The 20,574-nt window shown below is 41.3% G+C and overlaps 2 protein-coding genes and 2 long non-coding RNA genes across 7 annotated transcripts in view; 2 read left to right on the top strand and 2 right to left on the bottom strand.

Annotated features, from left to right (window-relative positions):
• LOC130198550 (regulator of nonsense transcripts 1-like) overlaps positions 1–14,256 on the bottom strand; it is an 18,595-nt gene extending 4,339 nt beyond the window's left edge. For 2 of the 3 annotated variants that reach the window (XR_008832636.1, XM_056421746.1), the window contains exons 1-23: positions 13,958–14,255; positions 13,356–13,480; positions 12,400–12,489; positions 11,380–11,547; positions 11,082–11,262; positions 9,780–9,941; positions 9,380–9,464; positions 9,011–9,109; positions 8,258–8,366; positions 7,688–7,847; positions 7,354–7,472; positions 6,969–7,133; positions 6,528–6,642; positions 6,166–6,309; positions 5,813–6,026; positions 4,276–4,393; positions 3,860–4,016; positions 2,804–2,946; positions 2,406–2,580; positions 2,060–2,141; positions 1,696–1,857; positions 1,325–1,593; positions 910–1,029 (exon numbers count right to left, since the gene is read on the bottom strand). Coding sequence is in view for 2 of the 3 variants with exons in the window: in XM_056421746.1 (XP_056277721.1) it covers positions 913–1,029; positions 1,325–1,593; positions 1,696–1,857; positions 2,060–2,141; positions 2,406–2,580; positions 2,804–2,946; positions 3,860–4,016; positions 4,276–4,393; positions 5,813–6,026; positions 6,166–6,309; positions 6,528–6,642; positions 6,969–7,133; positions 7,354–7,472; positions 7,688–7,847; positions 8,258–8,366; positions 9,011–9,109; positions 9,380–9,464; positions 9,780–9,941; positions 11,082–11,262; positions 11,380–11,547; positions 12,400–12,489; positions 13,356–13,480; positions 13,958–14,128 (3,330 nt within the window). In the remaining variant the exon portion in view is untranslated. Of the gene's footprint in view, positions 1–909; positions 1,030–1,324; positions 1,594–1,695; positions 1,858–2,059; positions 2,142–2,405; positions 2,581–2,803; positions 2,947–3,859; positions 4,017–4,275; positions 4,394–5,812; positions 6,027–6,165; positions 6,310–6,527; positions 6,643–6,968; positions 7,134–7,353; positions 7,473–7,687; positions 7,848–8,257; positions 8,367–9,010; positions 9,110–9,379; positions 9,465–9,779; positions 9,942–11,081; positions 11,263–11,379; positions 11,548–12,399; positions 12,490–13,355; positions 13,481–13,906 lie in introns of all 3 variants that reach the window. The other variant, XM_056421747.1, reaches the window with a different exon arrangement.
• LOC130198556 (uncharacterized) lies at positions 14,212–16,244 on the top strand. Its single transcript, XR_008832637.1, has 2 exons — positions 14,212–14,300; positions 15,080–16,244. It is a non-coding gene; the product is annotated as an uncharacterized LOC130198556 (long non-coding RNA).
• LOC130198555 (pyroglutamyl-peptidase 1-like) lies at positions 15,762–19,227 on the bottom strand. 2 transcript variants are annotated; one of them, XM_056421753.1, is made up of 5 exons: positions 19,082–19,227; positions 18,573–18,625; positions 18,256–18,372; positions 17,894–18,126; positions 15,762–17,046 (listed from the first exon to the last, which is right to left on the bottom strand). In XM_056421753.1, exons 1-5 carry the CDS (start codon positions 19,110–19,112, stop codon positions 16,830–16,832), a joined length of 651 nt encoding a protein of 216 aa, XP_056277728.1. In that variant the 5' UTR covers positions 19,113–19,227; the 3' UTR covers positions 15,762–16,829. The 2 variants fall into 2 exon arrangements, with proteins under 2 accessions (XP_056277728.1, XP_056277729.1); XM_056421754.1 differs by having other exon boundaries at positions 15,762–17,000.
• LOC130198557 (uncharacterized) lies at positions 18,280–20,574 on the top strand. The gene is made up of 2 exons (XR_008832638.1): positions 18,280–18,461; positions 19,224–20,574. It is a non-coding gene; the product is annotated as an uncharacterized LOC130198557 (long non-coding RNA).

Raw genomic sequence — 20,574 nt, 5'->3', positions numbered from 1 at the left:
GTTCTCTGTTCTGAACATCCCCGCCACAGACAAAATATGTGTTATTGGTTCCACTATCCTGATTCGTGTGACGTTATTGAGAAAAAACGATCAACTACAATCCTACTTCCCATGTCTTTGCATGTTTAAAAGAACTTTGAAAGACTGGTTTAAGACATTTTAATACCAATCAAGGCCTTTTTTTAAAACTACTTTTGATGGATCTATGGGAACCCTGAATGTGACCAAATCCATCTACTCGCACTATTAAAGATCACAAATGAACACATTGCATTTGTTTGCTGTTGCTTTGACAGAAGCAGTGACTTCCTGAAGTCTTGTCTTCACCATGAAGCTGCCAGCAACCAAAGGAAACTGCAGGAAGTCACTGGTCCCAGTCAAGAAGCAGTACGAGCACCACATAACTCCCCCTTACATCACAAACTATTTGTTTTTACTCTTCCATTTTTAAACAGTTTAACTAAAACAGAATTAGCTTTTTTTAGTTAAGTGTGCATGCACATGCAAGGAATTTAACTTTGTGTTTTAGGATCTCTCCCAATGTACCCAATTTAATAACAGCTGGGAACCAGGGAAACAAAGGTGGAAAAATAATAATAAGAAAACAACAGACAATCTACCTGTAACATGTTAATTAAGTGAACTTTAGAGATGCTCATGGGCAGATTTTGTGACATGAGCCAAGCCAGCTGTTTCCAGTCGTTATGCCAAGCTAAACAGACAGCTAGACAGAGCACTTTATTAATCACAAGATGTAATTACCCTCAACAGCGAAAGCCTATAGTGGTATTAATGTTCCTATCTAGTTACCTCTTGGCAAAGAGGCGAATAAGCATATTTCCCAAAACGTCAAACGACTTCTTCAAAGTCAACGAGTCATGTTATTTAGTCTACAATGGAATTACTTACAGTTTAGTACTGGGACAGCCCGGTCACACCGTTTTGGTAGGCCCGCTCCCCCTGGTAGGTGGAGTCCTGGGACAAAGCCACATCAATCTGGGACTTGAACTCGTCTCCTAGGTAACTGTCCTATAAAAAGAACAAACAGAAAGTGAAAGAGAGCCGTCAACGGTTACTCCTTCATTTCTTTCCAGGCAGAAAGGGTATAAGTGGTTTTGGAGTCTTTAATTGAAGAGGAAACCTGGACAAACACTTGGAATATATGCGCTAACAGCCCAGGCAATGGATAATGATTGCTACGAATAAGCAGACTACAAAAATATTGCTTCATTAAGTGCAGCTACTTAGCACTTCATAAAATATCTTAAATACCACATGAATCATTGAGCTGTATTCACAATGAATGGCAGCTCAGTGAACAAACCTGTGAGAGTTCAGGCTGGGAGAGTCCAGGCTGGCTCAGCTGAGAAGGCTGGCTCATGTTGATGTAGCCCTGCGTCAGAGGCCCCTGGGAGAAGGGCTGGGAGCCCAAATCCTGGCTGGCCTGGCTGCCACTCACGTGGCCTCCACGCCGGTCTGCTCCTCCATTTCCTCCACTGTGGTTTCCCATGTTGCCTCGGTTTCTTTGACGCCCACCTCGAGTCCCGCCTCCTCCTCCACTGCCTGCCTTGCCTTTCATTCCTCCACCACGACCTTGAGGAAAAAGATGTCTGTTACACGCGTTTCATAGCAGCGTTAACTGAACATGTACAACTCCACACTAAGTATTACTCTACAGTTGTTTGTCTTTGTCACCTGCAGAGGGTCCGTTGACCTGCCCCATGTACCCAGGTGGAGGTATGGGGGGCATCACAAGGTTGAAGGGGATGGGGATGTTCAGGGAAGTCAGAGGACCGGGACCTGTGCCGATCATACCAATCTGGTCGTGGGTCTGGAAATACATATTGGACGAATGTCCTGTAGGGAAAAGAGGGGAAAGTTGATTGTACTTCCTTTTATAGGGTGGTGTGCAGAGCTACATGACTCTTGTTTTTGTAAGCGACCTGTTTGCAACAAACTACCTAAGTAGATACAGTACATGTTTTTTTTTCTCGTGTTTTTGACTAAGACATTGTCTAAAATTTGAAATAATAATGTTGTTTGGTTCAACACTTCTCACCGTTACTGCTGCGGTCATAAACAGATCCAGGAATGAGGGCTTCCCTCGCATCATACATGGCTGTGCTCATAAATCGACCCCCCTGCGAAACAAAAGATGAAGAGGTGCTATTTTTATTGTTTTTAGGACATTCTTCATTATTTTGTGCATGTTCACTGATTTATTACACTGTTTTCTATTAAGTACTTGTTCTAAGTGCACACGGACATTTCAAATTGCATCCTAAATCCTCCACATGCCCCACAGGAATATAACATATTCATGATCCAGTTAAGAAACCCATATTTCAACGTTCTATATGGGCTAAGTATGTAATACACTCACAGACAGTATGTACACAACTCACAGGGTTAATGGTGTTGACAAGCTTGCAGGGCTTGCTGAATTGCATGAGGCTCTCCCTCAGATTGTTAAGGGGCCCTTCAACCAGGACCTTCTGCTCCTTGTAGTAGTTCAACAGGTGGTTCCACAGAGGCTGCTTGGACAGGGCCTTGGGGTTTCCCACAATAATCACACCATACCTACGTGACAAGCAATAGATGACTGCACGGCTCGAAGCTTTAGTTAAGGATGCGTAGGAATAACAGTGTTGACGATAACATTTCAAAAATACTGAGGGGAATGTGAAATCAAGAATAAAGCACGGCGCAAAAGACTATTCAAAAACAAAACATTTATACAAATTAGACAGAGGGCCCTGCGGATTTATGCAAACTTGTGTCGTTTGATTTTGTGTAGTCCTACCTGGCCCTGGTGAGTGCCACGTTGAGACGTCTGGGATCATTGAGGAAGCCGATGCCCTGGTGCTCATTGGCCCTCACACAGGACAGGATGATGAAGTCCTTCTCTCGGCCTTGAAAGGCATCCACGCTGGCTATTTCCACCTCCTACAGGAAGAAATCAGTGGGAAAAACTGAGTGATCATTTGGGATAATATATTTCCTATGCAATAATTTGGTTGTGCTTTCTTTGGAAATATTATATTGTTTAAAGTCGTAAAAAAATATTTTTGGAGCCATTACAACCTCCACTACTGTAGAATTATTTTGGCCCAGATCCTGATCTGAGTCCTTTAATATTTGGTATCTGTTGATACCGAGTCCTATCCGATATATCTATTTGGCGATACAATATGTATCTAGCACAGTGAAGTAACAGCTGTAGCCTACTAAATACCTAAAACTGCATTTTTCACAAGCCACTTGGTCCTAATACGTCGTCCTGCCAAACTGTTTTGTTGATTTGTTTAAGACATTGATTAGATGTGAATTCACAGATGATTGAGAGAAAGCAACATGATGCTATTCGCAAGATGACGCATCATTCCGTTGGAGTGGTTGGACCTACAGAAACACAGTCACCTTGTAAATTACAGAGTGGAGGTTAATTCCTGACAAAAAAATCTGAAAGTACAACAAACTGATTGCAGAGAACACATACACACAAAAGACAAGTCTAAGTTCAGGAGGTCCTCAAGTCACTCACATAATTAACATTAAAAAGCAACAGCTGCTGACATGCAGCTGTCAACTTTGATCATTTGAGCCACTGAACAGCTGAACACTGGAAGGTCAGCGCCGGCTTAAAATTAGAAATTGATACCTGTTTGTACATTGCTCTTGATAATGGGAAACAGAATGTTAAAGTCTGGAAATGTGCTCTGTCAGAATTCAGACCTGAACCGATTTGCCAAAATAAGTTTTTTTTAGCATTCACACACACATTCGCATACAGACATAAACGCTTAAACTTTTTCTGATGAAGTGCACAATACAAGATCAAAATGATAAGTAACTTTACCTGGTAGAGTTTGGTGTGGAGGGAGCCACTGAACTGCATGTACTGGACCAGGTAGGACCTCTGGCCCTCGTAGGGCGTAATAATGCCAATCTGATTGGGTTTGGCTCCAGCTTTCAGCAACCTTGTGGTTATTTTCTCCACATTGGCTGCCTCAGTCCTGCATAGACAAGAAGGGTTATTACATGACTAAAAACAATTGAATATCATTTTCCATGGCACAGAAAGTAAATATGCTCGACTGAAACACTGGACAGAAAGTTATGTAAAATCTCTTAAGACTAAGCAATGTAGATGTGCCATCACAGGCTGCATGTGTGTGAGAGCCCAGGACTGAAGTGAGACTTTTCAGGTTTACTTCCTAAGATAAGATTGCAGGACTAATATCAGGTAAATATAATGATCAAGAAGATTAAAACCTGTTGAGATAGGATGTTCCAGAGCTGGCTATTTCCTCTTGGCCTTGGGTGACATAAAAGAACATGGGCTTGTCCGGCTGCGGCCACTGGAAGTCAAATCCTTTCTTCAGACGGTCCGCTGTCGAAGAGACAAACACAGACGAGACTCAGGACGAGTATAGCTGATGGACAGGGAAGTACACTGAGTGGAATTAGCCCGACAGGATCATCTGCAGGCTTCATTTGTATTTATGTAATATTAGAGATAACTACATTACAAAAAAAAAACAATTAAAAACACTTTGATGGATACAAACAGAAAAAAAGTTAAAATGGCCTGAAAATAAATCTGCCTCAATTGTAGGGATGGGTATCGTTTGGGTTTTTTCCGATACCGGTGCTAAACCGGTACTTTTAAAACGATACCGGTGCCTAAACGGTGCCTGAACCGATACTTTTTTTTAAACGCACAATGAGGACATTAAAAACCTCTTTGGACATATTCCCTGTAGAAGCCGTTATCATGGAGCACTGACAAACAACGGATATCAGACTGTTAACATACACAATATATGTTCTCCATTATATGATGTGATATGTATTGTCATGTGCAGACTTTATAGGGTTAATCCTGTCACTGTTTTGATGGGCAAAGAGAACAACCAATCAGAGGGACTGAAGATGACACGTGACAAATAAAGTTTTGCTTCTGACAGCGAAAGTTACACTGAAACAAAGTGACGCCCCACGGTCTTTATTCCTCCGTCATTATATTCCCAGTAACACCGGGTATACAGCCGGGATCGCTGGACATCAACACATCTGCTAGCAGACTGTCACGCTTAAACATCGTTATAATGGCTAATTTATTATTTCTTGGGCTACTTTTATGAATGCAAGACTTGCAATCAACGATACGGTACTAATCTGAGTTAAGGCTGCTCGTCATAATCGGTCTTGTGTTCAGGGGGACCGGTGACGGCCTCCCCGTAGCGTCCAGCCTGACGCTGGTTTGCTCGACACGGGTTCACGTAGTCACACACGGCGCAGCCTCCGCTGTCAAACTTAAATATGAGAGGCTCGTAACCTGCTGATAGGGCGGAGTCACCAGAGAAGTTCACAACAATAGTTTTTTTCAATTTCAATCGGCTCAGGCACCGGAAAGAAGCACCGAAATGTGCGTTGCGTTTCGGTCCGGGTAATACCAGTTGTATTGGAACCGGTACCACATTGGCACCGGTTTCCGGTACCCAACCCTACTCAATTGTTGTCCACAAATTTCCGAAATAGATTCATGACTATTTCCAAAGTTTTTAAATTTAAAGAGAACTATTGTAAGAATGCATATCTCTGAATTCATCAATTAAAAAAAAAACGCGAATGACGTTGGCTGCTTTTCTGTTTTGAGTTTTTTCAACTCGAGACAGTTCGGGCGCTCCTGCAGAAACACGAGGCCCTCAGCGAGACAAGAGCAGTCGGCAGCTTCACTGCCAAAGAAAACAATTACAAGAAGGCTGCAAAAAAACACTGTCTAACTGAAAAAATGTTTTCGTCTTACCGGCGGTGACTCCATTCTGCAGAGAGCCCTCATAGAAAATGTTGGAGGGGAAGGCGCTGAGGGCCGGGTGCATGCGGTACTGGACCTGCAGACGGATTGGCCGGATCCCCAAAACTACTAGACGCTCAAACAGTGACTGGGACAGCCCTGCTTTGGCTGCCTTCTTACACATCACCACAGGGCCCAGCTGGCAGTGATCACCCACCAGAATCAACTGTGGGGGGAAAAAGTTATCAAGACAAAATAAATAATTGTAGACACTGAAGACTTAACAACTGGTGAATGATGGCAGTTTAAGCAGAGCGGTGAAGACACAGACTATCCAGATCTAATTCCACTTATGCAGCGCCTGCCTGTTTAGCCCCCAGGACGACGGGCACCATGCACTCGGGTTCAGTGGCCTGGGTGCTCTCATCAATCAGGATGGATCGGAACTGCATCTTGGCCAGACGAGGATCCCCAGCCCCGACACAGGTACAGCAGATCACATCGGCATTCTGGGAAAAACAAAGAAATAAAGTACACATGTTTTGGAACAGTGAAAATGTAATTGTTGCAAAATATTTTTTATAAACCATTACTAGGACACATACCAGTGCCTGAACTTTTCAGCGTAAAAAACATTAAGCACTTAACCATAAAACCAAATCTAAGGTGACGTATTGTCACAAAGTATTTCGTATAACGTTGAGTTCAGTAAGGCCAGTCTTAATACCATCAGCAGCTCCCTCTCAGCAGTGCGTCTCAGAGCTCTGTAGCGCTTCTCGTCTGAGGAGGACAGTTCTCCAGTCTCGTCCTTCAGCTGTTGGAGCTTCTGAAGTTCTGGCATACTGCAGATGTGGATCATTTCAATACAGTGAGGGTTCAACAGCGTGCTTGAGTGAAAAGACGGCCATCTGTAACCAGGTGTGTTACTGAGGAATCTGGATTTATTTCAGACAACTAATGATCCCAAAGCCCAAACTCACACCAACGTTCGCTCTCACAGGACTCACCACCCACCCCTAATTTAAGTTATTCACTATAATTGGTAAATGTCTTTATTTTTCAAATCCTTTTTTCACTAGACTGGTGTGTATACATGTATATGCATGTCTGACAGTAGTACTCATAGGGCCTTTCAAAACGGTTATTCATCATAGCCATTAGGCGTTACCTGTCCATGTTATGGGTCTGGTTGTGCAACGCCAGGAAGGACACCGGCGAGTCGATAGCCTCCCTGCTCTTGGCACACAGCCTCACAACCTTGAGGCCTGTCTGATGGATCTTCTCTGTCAGCTGGTCGACTGCAATATTACTGGGAGCACACACCAGCACTGGCCTGGTGGAACAAAAGTTATAATACCATTCTTCACATTTATGACGATCCAGATATTTTGTCATGTCTTCAAATCATTAAAATACCAATCAATAAAAAACCTGCAACGGTATATCCTAAAAGACAGAGGTTAGGTTCCATGTTGAGTAAAAGGTCAAACAGTGATGGTAAATATTATCATAGTGCCAGCACATACATACTAAGTAATAAAATACTTTCTTACCCGTTGCCCTGTCTGGCCAGGTGGTAGACGATGGTCGCCGAGGTTACCGTCTTCCCTGTGCCAGGAGGCCCCTGGATCAGACTGAGAGGACGCTGCAGCACTGTCTTCACAGCGTACACCTGCATTACAACAAACCACATTCATGTGAACCCTGGGGTCAAATGACCTAAAATGCTTCAAACAGTCACTATAGGAAAGAGTTATGGGACATGAGTGAGCTGTGTATGACCTTGGGTATGTTGTTTGTGTGATCTGTAATGTAGAGTAGGTCATAGGTATAACTTTTAATAATATATAGAGAAGTCTCTCACTGACGTTACAGTGTGTTACTCACCTGTGAGTGGTTAAGGTCGGGCAGGCCGTGAGCGGTGAAGCGTTTGGGCAGCTGACACTTTATAACCACGTCCTCGACCTCATGTCCCAGCAGCTTGTGGTAGATGTAGCCAGACACTGAAGTTTCATCCACCGCAAACGTCTTCAGGGCGCTCTGCATCCTGGATGATGAAGGCGGGAATATTGATGTGAAGTTATAAACCGTCAAACATTTGCCAAAATCACTTTTCCCAAACTATTTATAGTTGCAAGGAATTGTTTGATTAAAGTTGTTAATTGTACATTGAAAAGCTTCAGACTCGCTCAGACTCAAACACCGCAGTGAAATACAAAAGGCTCTGTCGAAGCCACCTCTCACTAAACATGCATATTGCATCAACTTAAACAGGAAATAGGTCGGTAGACACTCAGTTCAGCGCTGGAATATCGTGACGTGCGTATACTTTGGCTCCCACTTAACCCAAAAGAACTGGCTGACCCCCAGAAAGGAAAAAACATTTTTAAACTAAAGATGAACTTAACTGACACATCACATCAAAAGACAACAGCGTGTGGCGTTTCCAGTGGATACCTGTCAAAGGAAGTGGACTTCCACACAAAGTCAACCTGAAAGTTGTGTGGGATCTCCACTGGAGTCCCGGCACTGCTCCTTAGCTCTATGGCAATCTCATCTCCATAGTCTGGTACATTAAGTCAAGGAAGAGGTGACTATTGGCAGCATAAGTTGATGTGTGAGCAGTTGTTCAGTGCATATAGGAATTAAGTACAATTACAAGTGAATTAATCTTTGACAAGAAGGCGTTCACTGTTGGCTAAAACAATGTAGTACCACTTCACCTGGGACAGTTTGTATTTTATGGAGTTATTGATACATTTCAGTCACATTTATTCGTGTTGGGTATGCATGCAGCAACGGTTGTGATAATATTCAGCCTTAGGTCTTATTGCCCAAATACTGGACCTCTTAACTACCGGTGATTAACTGACTAACTAACTAACTAACTAACTAACAAACAAACAAACAGGTGGTAAGCGCAAAATTTAAATCTATCATTTGCTACGAATTAACACTGCAAAGACAGTTTGCAGGGATTGTTGTAGTTCCCAATAGCTGCCCCTAGAGGTTCCCAAAAAGTCATTTTATTGATGGCATGTTAAATTCAACTTTATATAAATAATGATATTATATTATAAGAAGAAGAAGAAAATAATAAGAATAATAAAATCAGAATAACTATAATTATAATAATAATAGTAAAATAATAATAATAATAATACATAATGTTTGAATACACGATATATATTGTAATAGTCATAAGGATACTATCAGGGACTTTGTTGACATGTCCAATGCCTTTCCATGGAGGGGCAAGGTCTCCTTTGTACCTCAGGCAAATTTCATCTCCCTGCATCAGTCGCATGTCTACAAGAAAGCAGATGACATGGACAACAACAAAAATGACTCACTTCAATAAATAAGTTAAAGCAAAATTAAAAAATAACATTAAAAAAGGTACACCATTGTAAGGGAAAGCCACACATACAAATATAAAAAATTACATTAGAGCGTCAATATAGATTTTCTTTCTCACTTATTTTAGATTGTGGTTGGAATATCATTAAAAAAACATTACTAAGACAAAGTAAGATGATGACAACAATGGAAACTTGAAGCAAAACTATAAATACATACCCGAGTCCGTCTTAGGAAGAGTGAAATAAGCAATCCTTTTTTTATTCAGGCCCAAGTCCCATCTGACAGTGATGTTGTCTTGAGTCTGTTAGGAAGCAACATTAAAGATAAGTCACACTTAAATAACAGCAGAAACAACCTTAGCTCAAACGACAACAAACGTGTACAGTTTTTGAAAGAGAACAATGGGTTAAAAAGCTGAATATCGACTGAAACAAAGTAATCCACCATGGCTGTAAGGAATAAAACAGAAACATAGATAACTCTAGCTTTATAGAAGAAACTAATTTCAACTGAATCCATTTGTTGATTAATTGATTAGTAAATTGAAAATGTTGACATTCTTATGTGTACAACAGGACAAATGTTTTCATATACAAATTCAGATTTTTCTTTCTACCTGAGACTCTTTGAGTTTTTTATCGTAGTCAGCCTCCAACTTCACCAGAGGACCAAAGATGTTCTGGTACTGGTAGGCGTCCTCGTAGCGGAGCAGCACATGGTTGGGCTCCTCATCCACACCAGGCTTCTCCAGGTCCTCCAAAGTCGCAGTAGGATTTTCCTACCAAAACGAAACACACACACACACACACACACACACACAATCACACAAGATGAGAGAAAGTTTAAAATATGGATATATGTTGTGCAGAGTGTTTTCTAATAATAATATTGTCCAAAATATCAAAAACAAACATAAATCAAATAGCCACTGACGCACCGTGGGTTTGTGGTTTACGCAGCCACAAGAAAGCATTGTCCATTCAGGATTATGTTTTTCTGATAATTTATTTAACTAAACAAAACAAGCAAACAAACAAAAGAACAAAGGAACTCCTATTGCTGCCTCTCCTGCACAGGTAAAACAAAACATAGGCCTACCAAGGTGCATGCTGGTCCCGTACCTGCCTAATCCCACAGGTGCCCACAGCATTACCCAATTAACAAACAAGACAACAACAACAACAACAACAAAGAATTGAACTAAAAACTATCAAAAGAAAAAGCTATTCTAATATATCAAAAAAATCTAACCTGAATAGGTAAACAATACTACTTGTAAATAAAATTACTAAATCAAATAAATAGCTCCTCCAAATATGCTAACATTTTCGAAATTAAAACTTGGAACGAGTCAGACAATTTTTTTCATTTTGATGTGCCACAGGAGCAAAAGCCGATGTGTGAGTAACACAGTGAATGGAGGCTGAATTTCAATTAGCTGCTTCAGTTCCAGGGTCCTGATGTTGTGAATACTGACTCTCAGTCATGGCTTACTGGGGCACTTTAATAAAACAGAGCCATTGTGAATGGTAATAGCGACATTCAATTCAATTAAATTCTGTTTATTTTGTAAATCCCATTATCACAAATTACCAATTTGCCTCAGAGGGCTTTACAATCTGTACACATCTGTGCTTTTACCAATATGACAAGGTAAAATGTCTGCTGTAAAAAAGGCAATGGGCACATAGTCACATATACCCAACAGTGTTTTGTTATTTATTTTCCATGCAATAGGAAATTGTCAAACAATAGAAACAGTCACAAACCGGAACAGAATAGCTGAGCAGACACAGAGTAAACCTAAATGCAAACACAAATATTCAAGCCCAACCCATGCTCAAATACAAGTTAGGCAGGTCTAGAATATGTACATTGTGCAATGTGGGTGGGTGCTACGACAGTTACATTGCCATACCTTCCAGAGTTCTTCCAGCTTGTTGATCTGCTGGGCGGTGATCTGACGAGCCCTGAGCTGCTCCTGCTCTGAAGGGATTTTCAGCAGCCAGGACAGGAAGCAGCGGTCCTGGATGAGAGGCTGCCACTGTGAGCTGTCCCAGTTGATGTCCTTCAGGCTGCTCTGGCTGGCACATGGCTGCCTGCGTTACAACCAAAACACAAATGTTAAACAACAACTGGGAAATCTGTATTCTCCTTGATTGCCCCATCAGCAGGAAGGTCAGTGCATGGCCAGCGACACAAAAAGCCCCCCCTACCTGCACAGTAGCACCACTACCGAGTCGGCTTTGGCAGGGATGAAGCCCAGAAGGAAGACATTGCGACAGCCACAGTTGTAGCACTCCAGCACTGTTTCCCCCAGAGGGCCATCTTTGTGCAAGGTCACCTCCTTGGACTTTGCTCTCACCAGGTGGTTTACAATGTGGCTAAGCGAAGAGAAATAATGCATCACAATGAGCAAATGCAAAAGACAACAGTCCTGTATAGGATGTGGGTGTTTTGTACATTATTTATACTTCCTTACTTAAAAGTTGATCTTATTCAAACTGAAAATAAAACATGACTGCTCCAGAATATAGCAACTGAGGATAATGATCTGTAATATATAATTACAACACACACAAGATGCAGTCATCGACTACACTGATACAGCTTAATGTTTTTTTAATTTTTTTATAGCATTTGGGTATTTTGACCAATAAGTGTTTTCTAAAAAAGATTTAAATTTAGAGAACTAGCTTACTGCCAAACAGGTTCAACAAAACATTAAGTTGTAACCCAATGTGTTATGTATTTATTGCCTCGAGCTATCCAACGGCAGTCTACAGTGTCACAACTATCATAGCATGAAGTGGAAAAGGCAGCATCAAGTCTACATGACAGTTTCTGTATTAATTGAACGATGTGTAAGAGGAGACCAGGTGTCTATAGGTCTTCCTCTCGTTCACAGAAATTAATCATGTCTTGCTGATGTTTCCATGTTTATTACAAGGCTAATTCAAAAGAGAACCTAATGAAGAAACTAATTTAAATAAGATTTTCTTTGAATCAATAGGTTGAATTACTAAAAATAAAAAAGCCCTCAAAAGTCAGTAAACTTAATGTATTTAATGATGTTTTTTATGAGTGAGGCTTTTGAACACAACAACAACAACTGACTATCACAGTCAACACTCCTGCTGTGATGATATTGTATCAGTAAAATGACCGTCTCCCAGTTCGTTTAGCCAAGTACACCAACACGGAGGGTCAATTAAAACCTAATCCTTGTATCTTACCTGCCGGATGTGTTGCCACGGCCATTACAAAACCATTTCTTGCTGGTGTTGCAGTAGACCACGCAGGCTGGATCATGAATGCCACAGTAGCTAAATTAGAAGTGTGTCAACATTTAAAAAAGAAACAGAAAGCACTAATGTTAAGAGCCAGAAAACAAAACAAGAACAAAAAGCACATCACTTTTGATCAATCGACAACACTGACTCAATCTGGATTCTTGCAGTAGCTGATGGGAAGGACTTTAAAAATATATTTATAATAGCCAAACAATAACTCTGCAACGTTGATACGTCAACATTATTAGCACTTCGCCGAAAATTATTTAAAAACTTTTCCTTGGCTACTGAACTGCTGGTGAAAGGCATAATTATTCATCACTTGTCTAGGCAACTAATAATGTCTGGGATGACAGCCATACTCAACAGGAATGTTTAAACACAGCCAAACCAACAGCTGTCAGCCAACTGTTAGTTAAAGAGCAAGTTAAAGAGCAAACAAGGTGCAATAATAGTGATCAACAATGGTTGACATGAGACATCATACAAGATGTTCTGATATTGTGTCTTTCTGTGCCATCTGTTCAGTGTGTGACGTAGTGTCTTTAGAGAAGTGTGTGTTGCCCACTAGAGACAGAAATTGTGGCAGAGATTTAGCGAAATGTATCATCTCTCCTTTTGTCCAGATTTAGCTTTTTATAGATAGTACGGCATTTGAAAAGTTGTATATTTGTAATTTTAAAGAGGATTATTATGGTCAACAGAAAATGCCCACAACCCACTGAGACTCAAGTGAGTGTAAAGAAGGGCTAAATATTTAAATTAATAAGCAACAACCATTACAAATTGCAAAAATGCAATAAAAATGAACACAATGCGAGATACAATAATATGAAGTAAGTATTTTCCAGCACCAGTTAGCTACATTAGTCTGGTCCTTTCTTTTTCTTTTAAGGTACCTGCAGGCATGTAGAGGCAGGTCCTTGGTGTCCTCCTCATCCTCCTCAAAGTTCAACTCCGCGAGCAGCTGACTGGCTTTCAGGAGAGAGGCGTCCCCATTCTGGAGTCTGTCAGGGCCGTTCACCTGAGGAGAGGCAGCCGTAACCATGAAACTAAATGTCCACTTGGTTTGGGGTGAACTTACAGTAAAGGATCACAGATAGACAATAAGAGAGACAGTCAAGGAGGCGCATCAAGCTGTGCACGGTCCTATTTCTCACTCGTCTGTCACATCCTCAAACGGTTTGCTGACATCAAAATCTCCCTGACTGTAACTATTTAATCTCTACGTACACGCCGGTGTAAATATGGCCGTTTGACACTCTTACATGTCAATAAAGTCCTGCACTGACATGCTAGCTGTCCGCTAGCTAACGGAGCTCAGACGCTAGCCTGCTCGCCAGGTAACCGGCAACGCGCGCGGTGACGGGCGGGAGGGCGTCGTCGAGCGACCCGGAGGACGCCCGCGGGGCTGCGAGCTAACGGGAGCTAATTCCCGTCCTGTCAACACCGGAGGAGACGCGTCTGTGGCGCCGCGGCCGCCGCACACAACCGCCCGCACCTGGCTGTTTAGCTGACTCTGGTTCTGGCCTTGGGTCCGGGTCTGGCTCGGCAGGGTGAAGTCGGTGAAGTCGTACTCGGAGCCCTGGGTGTCCGCTCCCAGCAGCTCGGCGTCCTCGGTGTCGAGAAACGTGAGGGTCTGCGAGCTCGGCCCGTACGCCTCCACGCTCATGTCGCCTTCTTGGTGGCGGGTTCACCCGGCTGGACGACCGGTCCACAAACTGTTGCTAATCCGGGAATAACGGAGACTCAGTGGCGGTGATGAGAAAACTCATCTCAGCCTCGACGATTTGTCTTCTCCCCCTCTCGTTTCCTCTCCTCCTCACGACCACTTATCTCTGACAGTAAGTCATCTGTAGGAAGCTAGGGAAGTAAAGGAGACAAAAAGACGTGAGCCGAATTTTATGTGGGACATTGATTTATTACGTGGTCATAACAGTCCTGATCTATCTTTACATTATTCTAACCGTTACTAAATAAAAGGACAACACATGTGAAACAAATGTAAATGATCCAGAGTTGAACTAGAATCCTGACAAATGAGTTCTTCTAATTGACATCATGATTTCATAATAATTTCGTCCTTGCTCAGATTTTTAAGAAGGGCATGTTACAAATAGAGGAAAATTACTTAGTTTAGTAAATGTATACACAACATATAAAATAGTGATCCATAACACAACCACCCATTGATCATGTCACAGGTATAAATTTAAAAAACAAAGCAACGAAAGAAAAACCAGAGATAAAGATCAATTTGTCTTTGTATGTGTGAACAATCTGTGTAGATATGCACATATAAAGGGCCGTATGAAGGTTTAATGAAGACATTAGTGATAATGGCATTAAAAAACCTCCTGTTGGGCTCACTACACATTTTGGGGCCCCTGAAAACGTCTCACAACTTCTATTCAACAATATATTTCTGATGTTTATTTTCCTCTTGTCCCGCTTTGCACTGGACCATTCTGAATCTTATCTTATATTAAATTATGCAGTTATACTAAGCAGGTATACTTTCAGATTCAACACACAAGAAGATTGGTAATTGTTTGATAATGTATGATCATTTAGATGATACTTATACTTGTTTGAAACTAATTGTTCTTTTTTATGTTCACAGTCGGATCATTGTCCTCATTTACCATCTCTGAACAAGTTAAGACAGCTCAGAGGCTCTCTTTCAAACCCTTAAGCTAGAAGAGGTAATTAAAATGGATTTTCAACAAAAAAACAAAGTCAAAAAGAAAAGAAAAAGAGGATCAGCAACATCATGTTTCTTTCCCTCTGCTCTACAGATCTGTCCAGTCAGAACAAGTTCAGCAGGTCTGTCGAACAAGAATGTACGACATGCAGTGTTACCATAACTCACCCTGCACAGGAATGGGAAATTAATAAAAAAACAACGGTATTCATTGGAAAACTACACGCAACAAAGCAATAGATAGTTTCTTAATTCTGTGTTACATCACTGCACGAACATGCTCAATGTCTTAGGAAAATCACGACTTAAAATCATACCTTTCTAATATCAAAAGTCTTTAAAAAAACAGAATTAAATCCTACATTAGTTGTCTTTTCTTCCTAACCCAACCGGAATCATTGAACTCCTTTTGTCCTGCTTGTCTTCTCATCTGGATAATGGCCACAACAAGTCTTTAGTTGTCGACCAGGCTGTGACCTTATTGGTAAGCAGCCTGAATTACTGAATCCAGACAACTTAAAAAGGCAACATAAGCGTGTCAAACTACTCAATGCTCTAAGTCCCTTTGTGATCACAGATCATACAATACTTTAACAAGATACTCACTTAAATGTTTTATTATTGTTCATGTGTGTGATCTTTGAGAAAGTGTGCGTGAATATTTAAGACACTAACATTTAAAAGGTGAACAAAGGTTTTACGTGTTATCTGTGTCAAAGTGCCATTCAATACACTGAAATTATCCCTCTAAAGAATTATATAACAAATGTACAAAAGTATGTTTATTGTGGCCCACAGGGCACATTCGTAAATGATGTTAAGTCATTCGTAAGCACTGAACAACACTTTTTTAGTTGTTGAGAGTTAAAATAAAACTATATGTTGTACTCAAAGTACAAGCAGTAGAAGATTTCACACTGACATGGACAAATAAAAAAATGTGTATTTAAAGAAAGTGTTTTAGTTCTACTCGGCTTTGAGCTGGCTTTGACTTGCAAAGCTTCAGGACAGACATTACATCTATCAAATTACTTAATATTGATTGTGTGTGCAACATATTCCCTGAGATAAACAAATCATTTCACGTGTGAATCTTTACATTTCTGTGGTGCAAATACAAGCAACGCAAGGGAATGGCAGCGTAAATCATACGACTAGAAACAAATTAAACACATAAAAATAGTGAGTGGACAGACACACGGGTGGCAGGGGAAGGATGTGACTCAAACAGTTAGTGTGACCGTAAGTGTTCCCACAATATATCACCGTTTATAAATTGCAGTTTCAGCTATCTTGTTAATACTACTATTATATCTAAATATAGTCTCATAAATCCCCCTTTCACATGATACCATTTTTGTATATTTAAAATGGTTGACATCTATTTTCACAGTCTTATCAGAGGCAGAATTCCAGATAGATGCCCACTGCTCCTGCATACACATCCAAACCCATTCATGCAAAGACCCAGACCAGGTCCACAATAAACAGATGCTGTAGTCTTGTAAGACCTTCACAATTGTAAAGATACAACACATGGTTTACAATGGGCATTGAGATAACAGTTAAAAACACCCAGTTCAGACACAAGTTTCCATTGGGTTTTTTTGCCATTCATTTCTGGAGCTAACAGTTGACTAACTCGGGTCATCACCTCCTGCACTAGAACTCAGTCGTGCTCATGCTGCTGTTGGTGCTTGTGATTGCAGTGCTGGTGGTGTTTGTGATCCAGTTCCAGCAGTTTGAGCATCTCCTGTATCGCGGCCTGAAGAGCTCTGCCCAGGTCCTGGCTGCTGTAGGGCTTTCCAAGTGGAGGCACATGGATGAAGGCAGAGTGGCCCTGCCCAAGGTAAAGAGAGGTGTAGTAGGTGTAGTCACACAGATACCTGCCCAGGAAGAATGTCAGGTTAAGTACAGTCTGTATTATCACACTTCTACTTGGCCAAACAGACGTGAGAGTTAAATTGATAGGCACGTGACAAAGGCTATGAGCCAACTTTGCCAAACAGTAAAGGCTGTTAAGACTCCAAGAAATTTCAAAATGAGTCACAAGACAATCTCAATTATTATACATATTTGTAGGTCTTCAGTGTGAAACCTTCTGTCTACTCGTAACCGTCGGCCTGGATCTGTATGAGGGAAAGATGTTGGCAGAAAACATACTGAAACCAAATTCTACAGACCAAAAAGCAGAAGACTATAAACTTATTGCAAATTTATTTACAACAAGTAAAGGTCTTATGCAAACAGGCGTGAACATGGAAGCTATGCAATGTTTAATTGGCTGACTCAAGGGAATAAAGTTATCATTTACTGCATCATACTAATATATTTTTATGTTTTTTATGATAGGATACAGCAAAAACAATAACATAATAGTTTGAGACCATCAGGTCTTCTCACAGCAGACATTTCGACATGAAAATATTAAAATGAACGACTTTTTAATTCCATTCAGTTGCTTTAATTTATTAGGCCATTTTCTCAAGAGCAATGTTTACATGGCATAAGGTACACACAGGTGTATTTAATAACATAAATGAATTCCACATAGGGCCACGGCCCTGGTTTTATGCATGCTGTCTCACTGGCCCACTGTCATGGCATACTGGGACACCTACCTAAAGAAGCACCATCACTAAAGTTATGAGTAGCACCTGTGCTGTTCACACTGTGACAAGCAGAGTGTGTGTGTGTGTGTGTGTGTGTGTGTGTGTAAATCATATCACTTACCGTCCAGCATCCTTAGATACAGAAATAGTAACCCCGAGGCCAGAGTCATTGACCCGTCCGCAGACTGTATCCATGTCCAGGACAGACTGTATGCACTCGGGGCCGCTGTCCATGCAGCACTGGGAAGCCGGGCAGAAGCTGCAGTTGTCCAGGCGCTTGTAACCCTTGTTGTGGCCGCACTGCTCCAGAGTGACAGTGGTGGCTAACCCAGAAACACCGACGTGGACCATCAGCTGCTCAAAACACCCCAAAATACAGAGGTGGCAGAGTTTTGTTGTTGTGTGTATTGATTGATGGATTTGAACAACCTTTGAGGGAGAAATGGGCTTCCCATGTACAGTATTATGTATTTGATTGAATACCTGCGGCTTGTGCTCTTTCCACAGAGACGGCAGTAGGCCCTGAACAGCCTGGTATTCAACAGGCACTTCACACACATGAAGGTCGACTGCTTCGCCCAGCCCCAATAGCTCCAGTTCCTGAGCACAGGAAACATATGTATTGATATCGCAGTCTTAAAGGGTTTTAAATGCCCACAATGGAACACAACTACAACCCCCTTAATCAGGTGGGGATTTTTTAAAGTGCATTTCGGGAATCATGAAATGTACTTCCCTATTTAGATCAAAGTCCTGAACTGGAACTTTTGTTAAAAATGGACAACCTGGATACTGATTACCTGAACTGCCACCCAGCTGGAGTTCACCGCATGCTTTCCAAAAGGCTCAAACCCTACATAGAAAGGAGAACAATGATCATTCACTACAGTAAAGAGACACAGTGCAGCTAGTAAATAATAGTCAGTGAAGATGCTTATCTCATTTGGACTTAGGTGATATGGGTGAATGTAAAAGAGGGACTCTTAATTCAAAGTCCAAAGGTTGCAAGTTAAACATTAATTGCAGTATAGCAGAGACAAAGACATATGTCTTTCTCGCAGTTAAGCAGCAACAACACATGACATATATTGTTATTCAGTCTCCTCCTAATGCAAATCTGTGTTCCCTTATAAAAAACCAGCACATAAAAACTGCGGCATTACTCTCTGCAAAACATCAGTGTTATTACATATTTATAATATGTACACAGCCATTAAAGTGCAGCTCAGACACAGAACACAGCACTGCATTGACAATGACAACAAATCCTTTGTTTTGTCCAATCTTTTCACCAATTAAAACCTCTCACCTGTTACTAATACTTTCTTCTTATTTGCCATTGTCCTTGGTTGTTATGACGAGAATTGTCATTGATGTATAAAAAGGGGATCAAATATCCCAAGCAAGAATTCCAGAATTGAGTAGCTTGCTGCTGTTTTCTTCTGGCTCAGGGCTTAAAGGAAGTGACACACCAGATCTGGATAGATCATACTGCCACCTACTGGATGGGCATGCACTCGTCAACAGCAGTTCCTCCTTCAGTAAAACCTTTGGCTAAGAAGTGGAAGGAAAAAAATCAACAAAGGAAGACTCATGAATTTGTATTTCTTCACCATGCAGCACAATGCATGAAAGAAGAAGAAGGGAGAGGATGAAAGCTGATCCTTTTAATCCAACTGTTTTAATGCAGCCGAATGTAACTCAAGACATGTGTGTGCTGAAAATGAAAACAAGCGGCCATCTGAAGTCAATGAACAACAACCTCCCCTCCATCAGAAAGAACTGTTGATACAGGCTAAGCATTTAACCGCCAACCAGCTGCTCCAGTTGAGCTGCTTTGTGGTTTTACTGGTTGGCTCCCAGGTGTGAATGTATCCAGTGTAACAACGTGAGAGTGACACAGGGCGTTGCTGAACATGCATGCCCTGTTAGCTTACCCCAGGGGACACAAAGGACACTTCTCTGGCTGAGGAAGGGAAGTTGTATCTTACACAACCTTTGACACACTCAATTACCTGAGCTATAGAGGTCTAACCTTCTTCCCAGTTTGTTGTCATGAAGGCAGAGATAATTCAATTGCACCTAACAGCCACTTTTTTCATTTGCGGCGCAGTCCACACCCTTGTTGCGAAATGACTCACACATTCTGGACACTGCACCCTATGTGTCTCCAAACTGGTACACTGAAGAAAATATGCTCTCCATAGGGTGGAGTATTTTTTCTTCTTGCAAGAGTCTTTTGTGGTAAATGGTTCAAACAAATGCCTTTCATTCATGCCTCTACGGTTGCAGAATCAACATTGATGTCTTGCCTCTGAATCACATCACACGAACCTACCACCTCCACCAACCACCTACACAACCTGCACTGCAGTTGCTCACATCCCCCTCTATTCCCTAAACCCGTTCACCTTCCTCTCTCCATCTCGCCTGCGTCACTTGCTATGTCAGCGTTGCCATGGAAACTAATGATGCCCTCTCTGCTCCGTGGTGCTGATGCAGACAGTCTGCTGACGTCCTCGCTGTGTTTGAGCGGAATAACAATATTCTAGTTCCCACACAGGGCCAGACTCAATGCCTTATACAACATGGATGTGTGCTATATACTGTATGTGTCTCTTGATTTATCTTTATCCTTATTATATTCTACTATTTTCTATTCTGCGCTATTCTATCATATAATGTCCTATTCTATAATGGTTTGAACCTATTATTGTTCTATTCTATTTTATTTTATTACATTCTCTATTTGTAATGCTTAACTATATAATGTTCCATTCCATTATATTCTGTTTTGTGTCA

This window comes from Pseudoliparis swirei, chromosome 8 (assembly GCF_029220125.1).
Source record: "Pseudoliparis swirei isolate HS2019 ecotype Mariana Trench chromosome 8, NWPU_hadal_v1, whole genome shotgun sequence".
NCBI classification, from domain to species: domain Eukaryota; kingdom Metazoa; phylum Chordata; class Actinopteri; order Perciformes; family Liparidae; genus Pseudoliparis; species Pseudoliparis swirei.
Note: the sequence above shows the minus strand (reverse complement) of the source record. Positions and strands in the feature narration are given on the sequence as shown.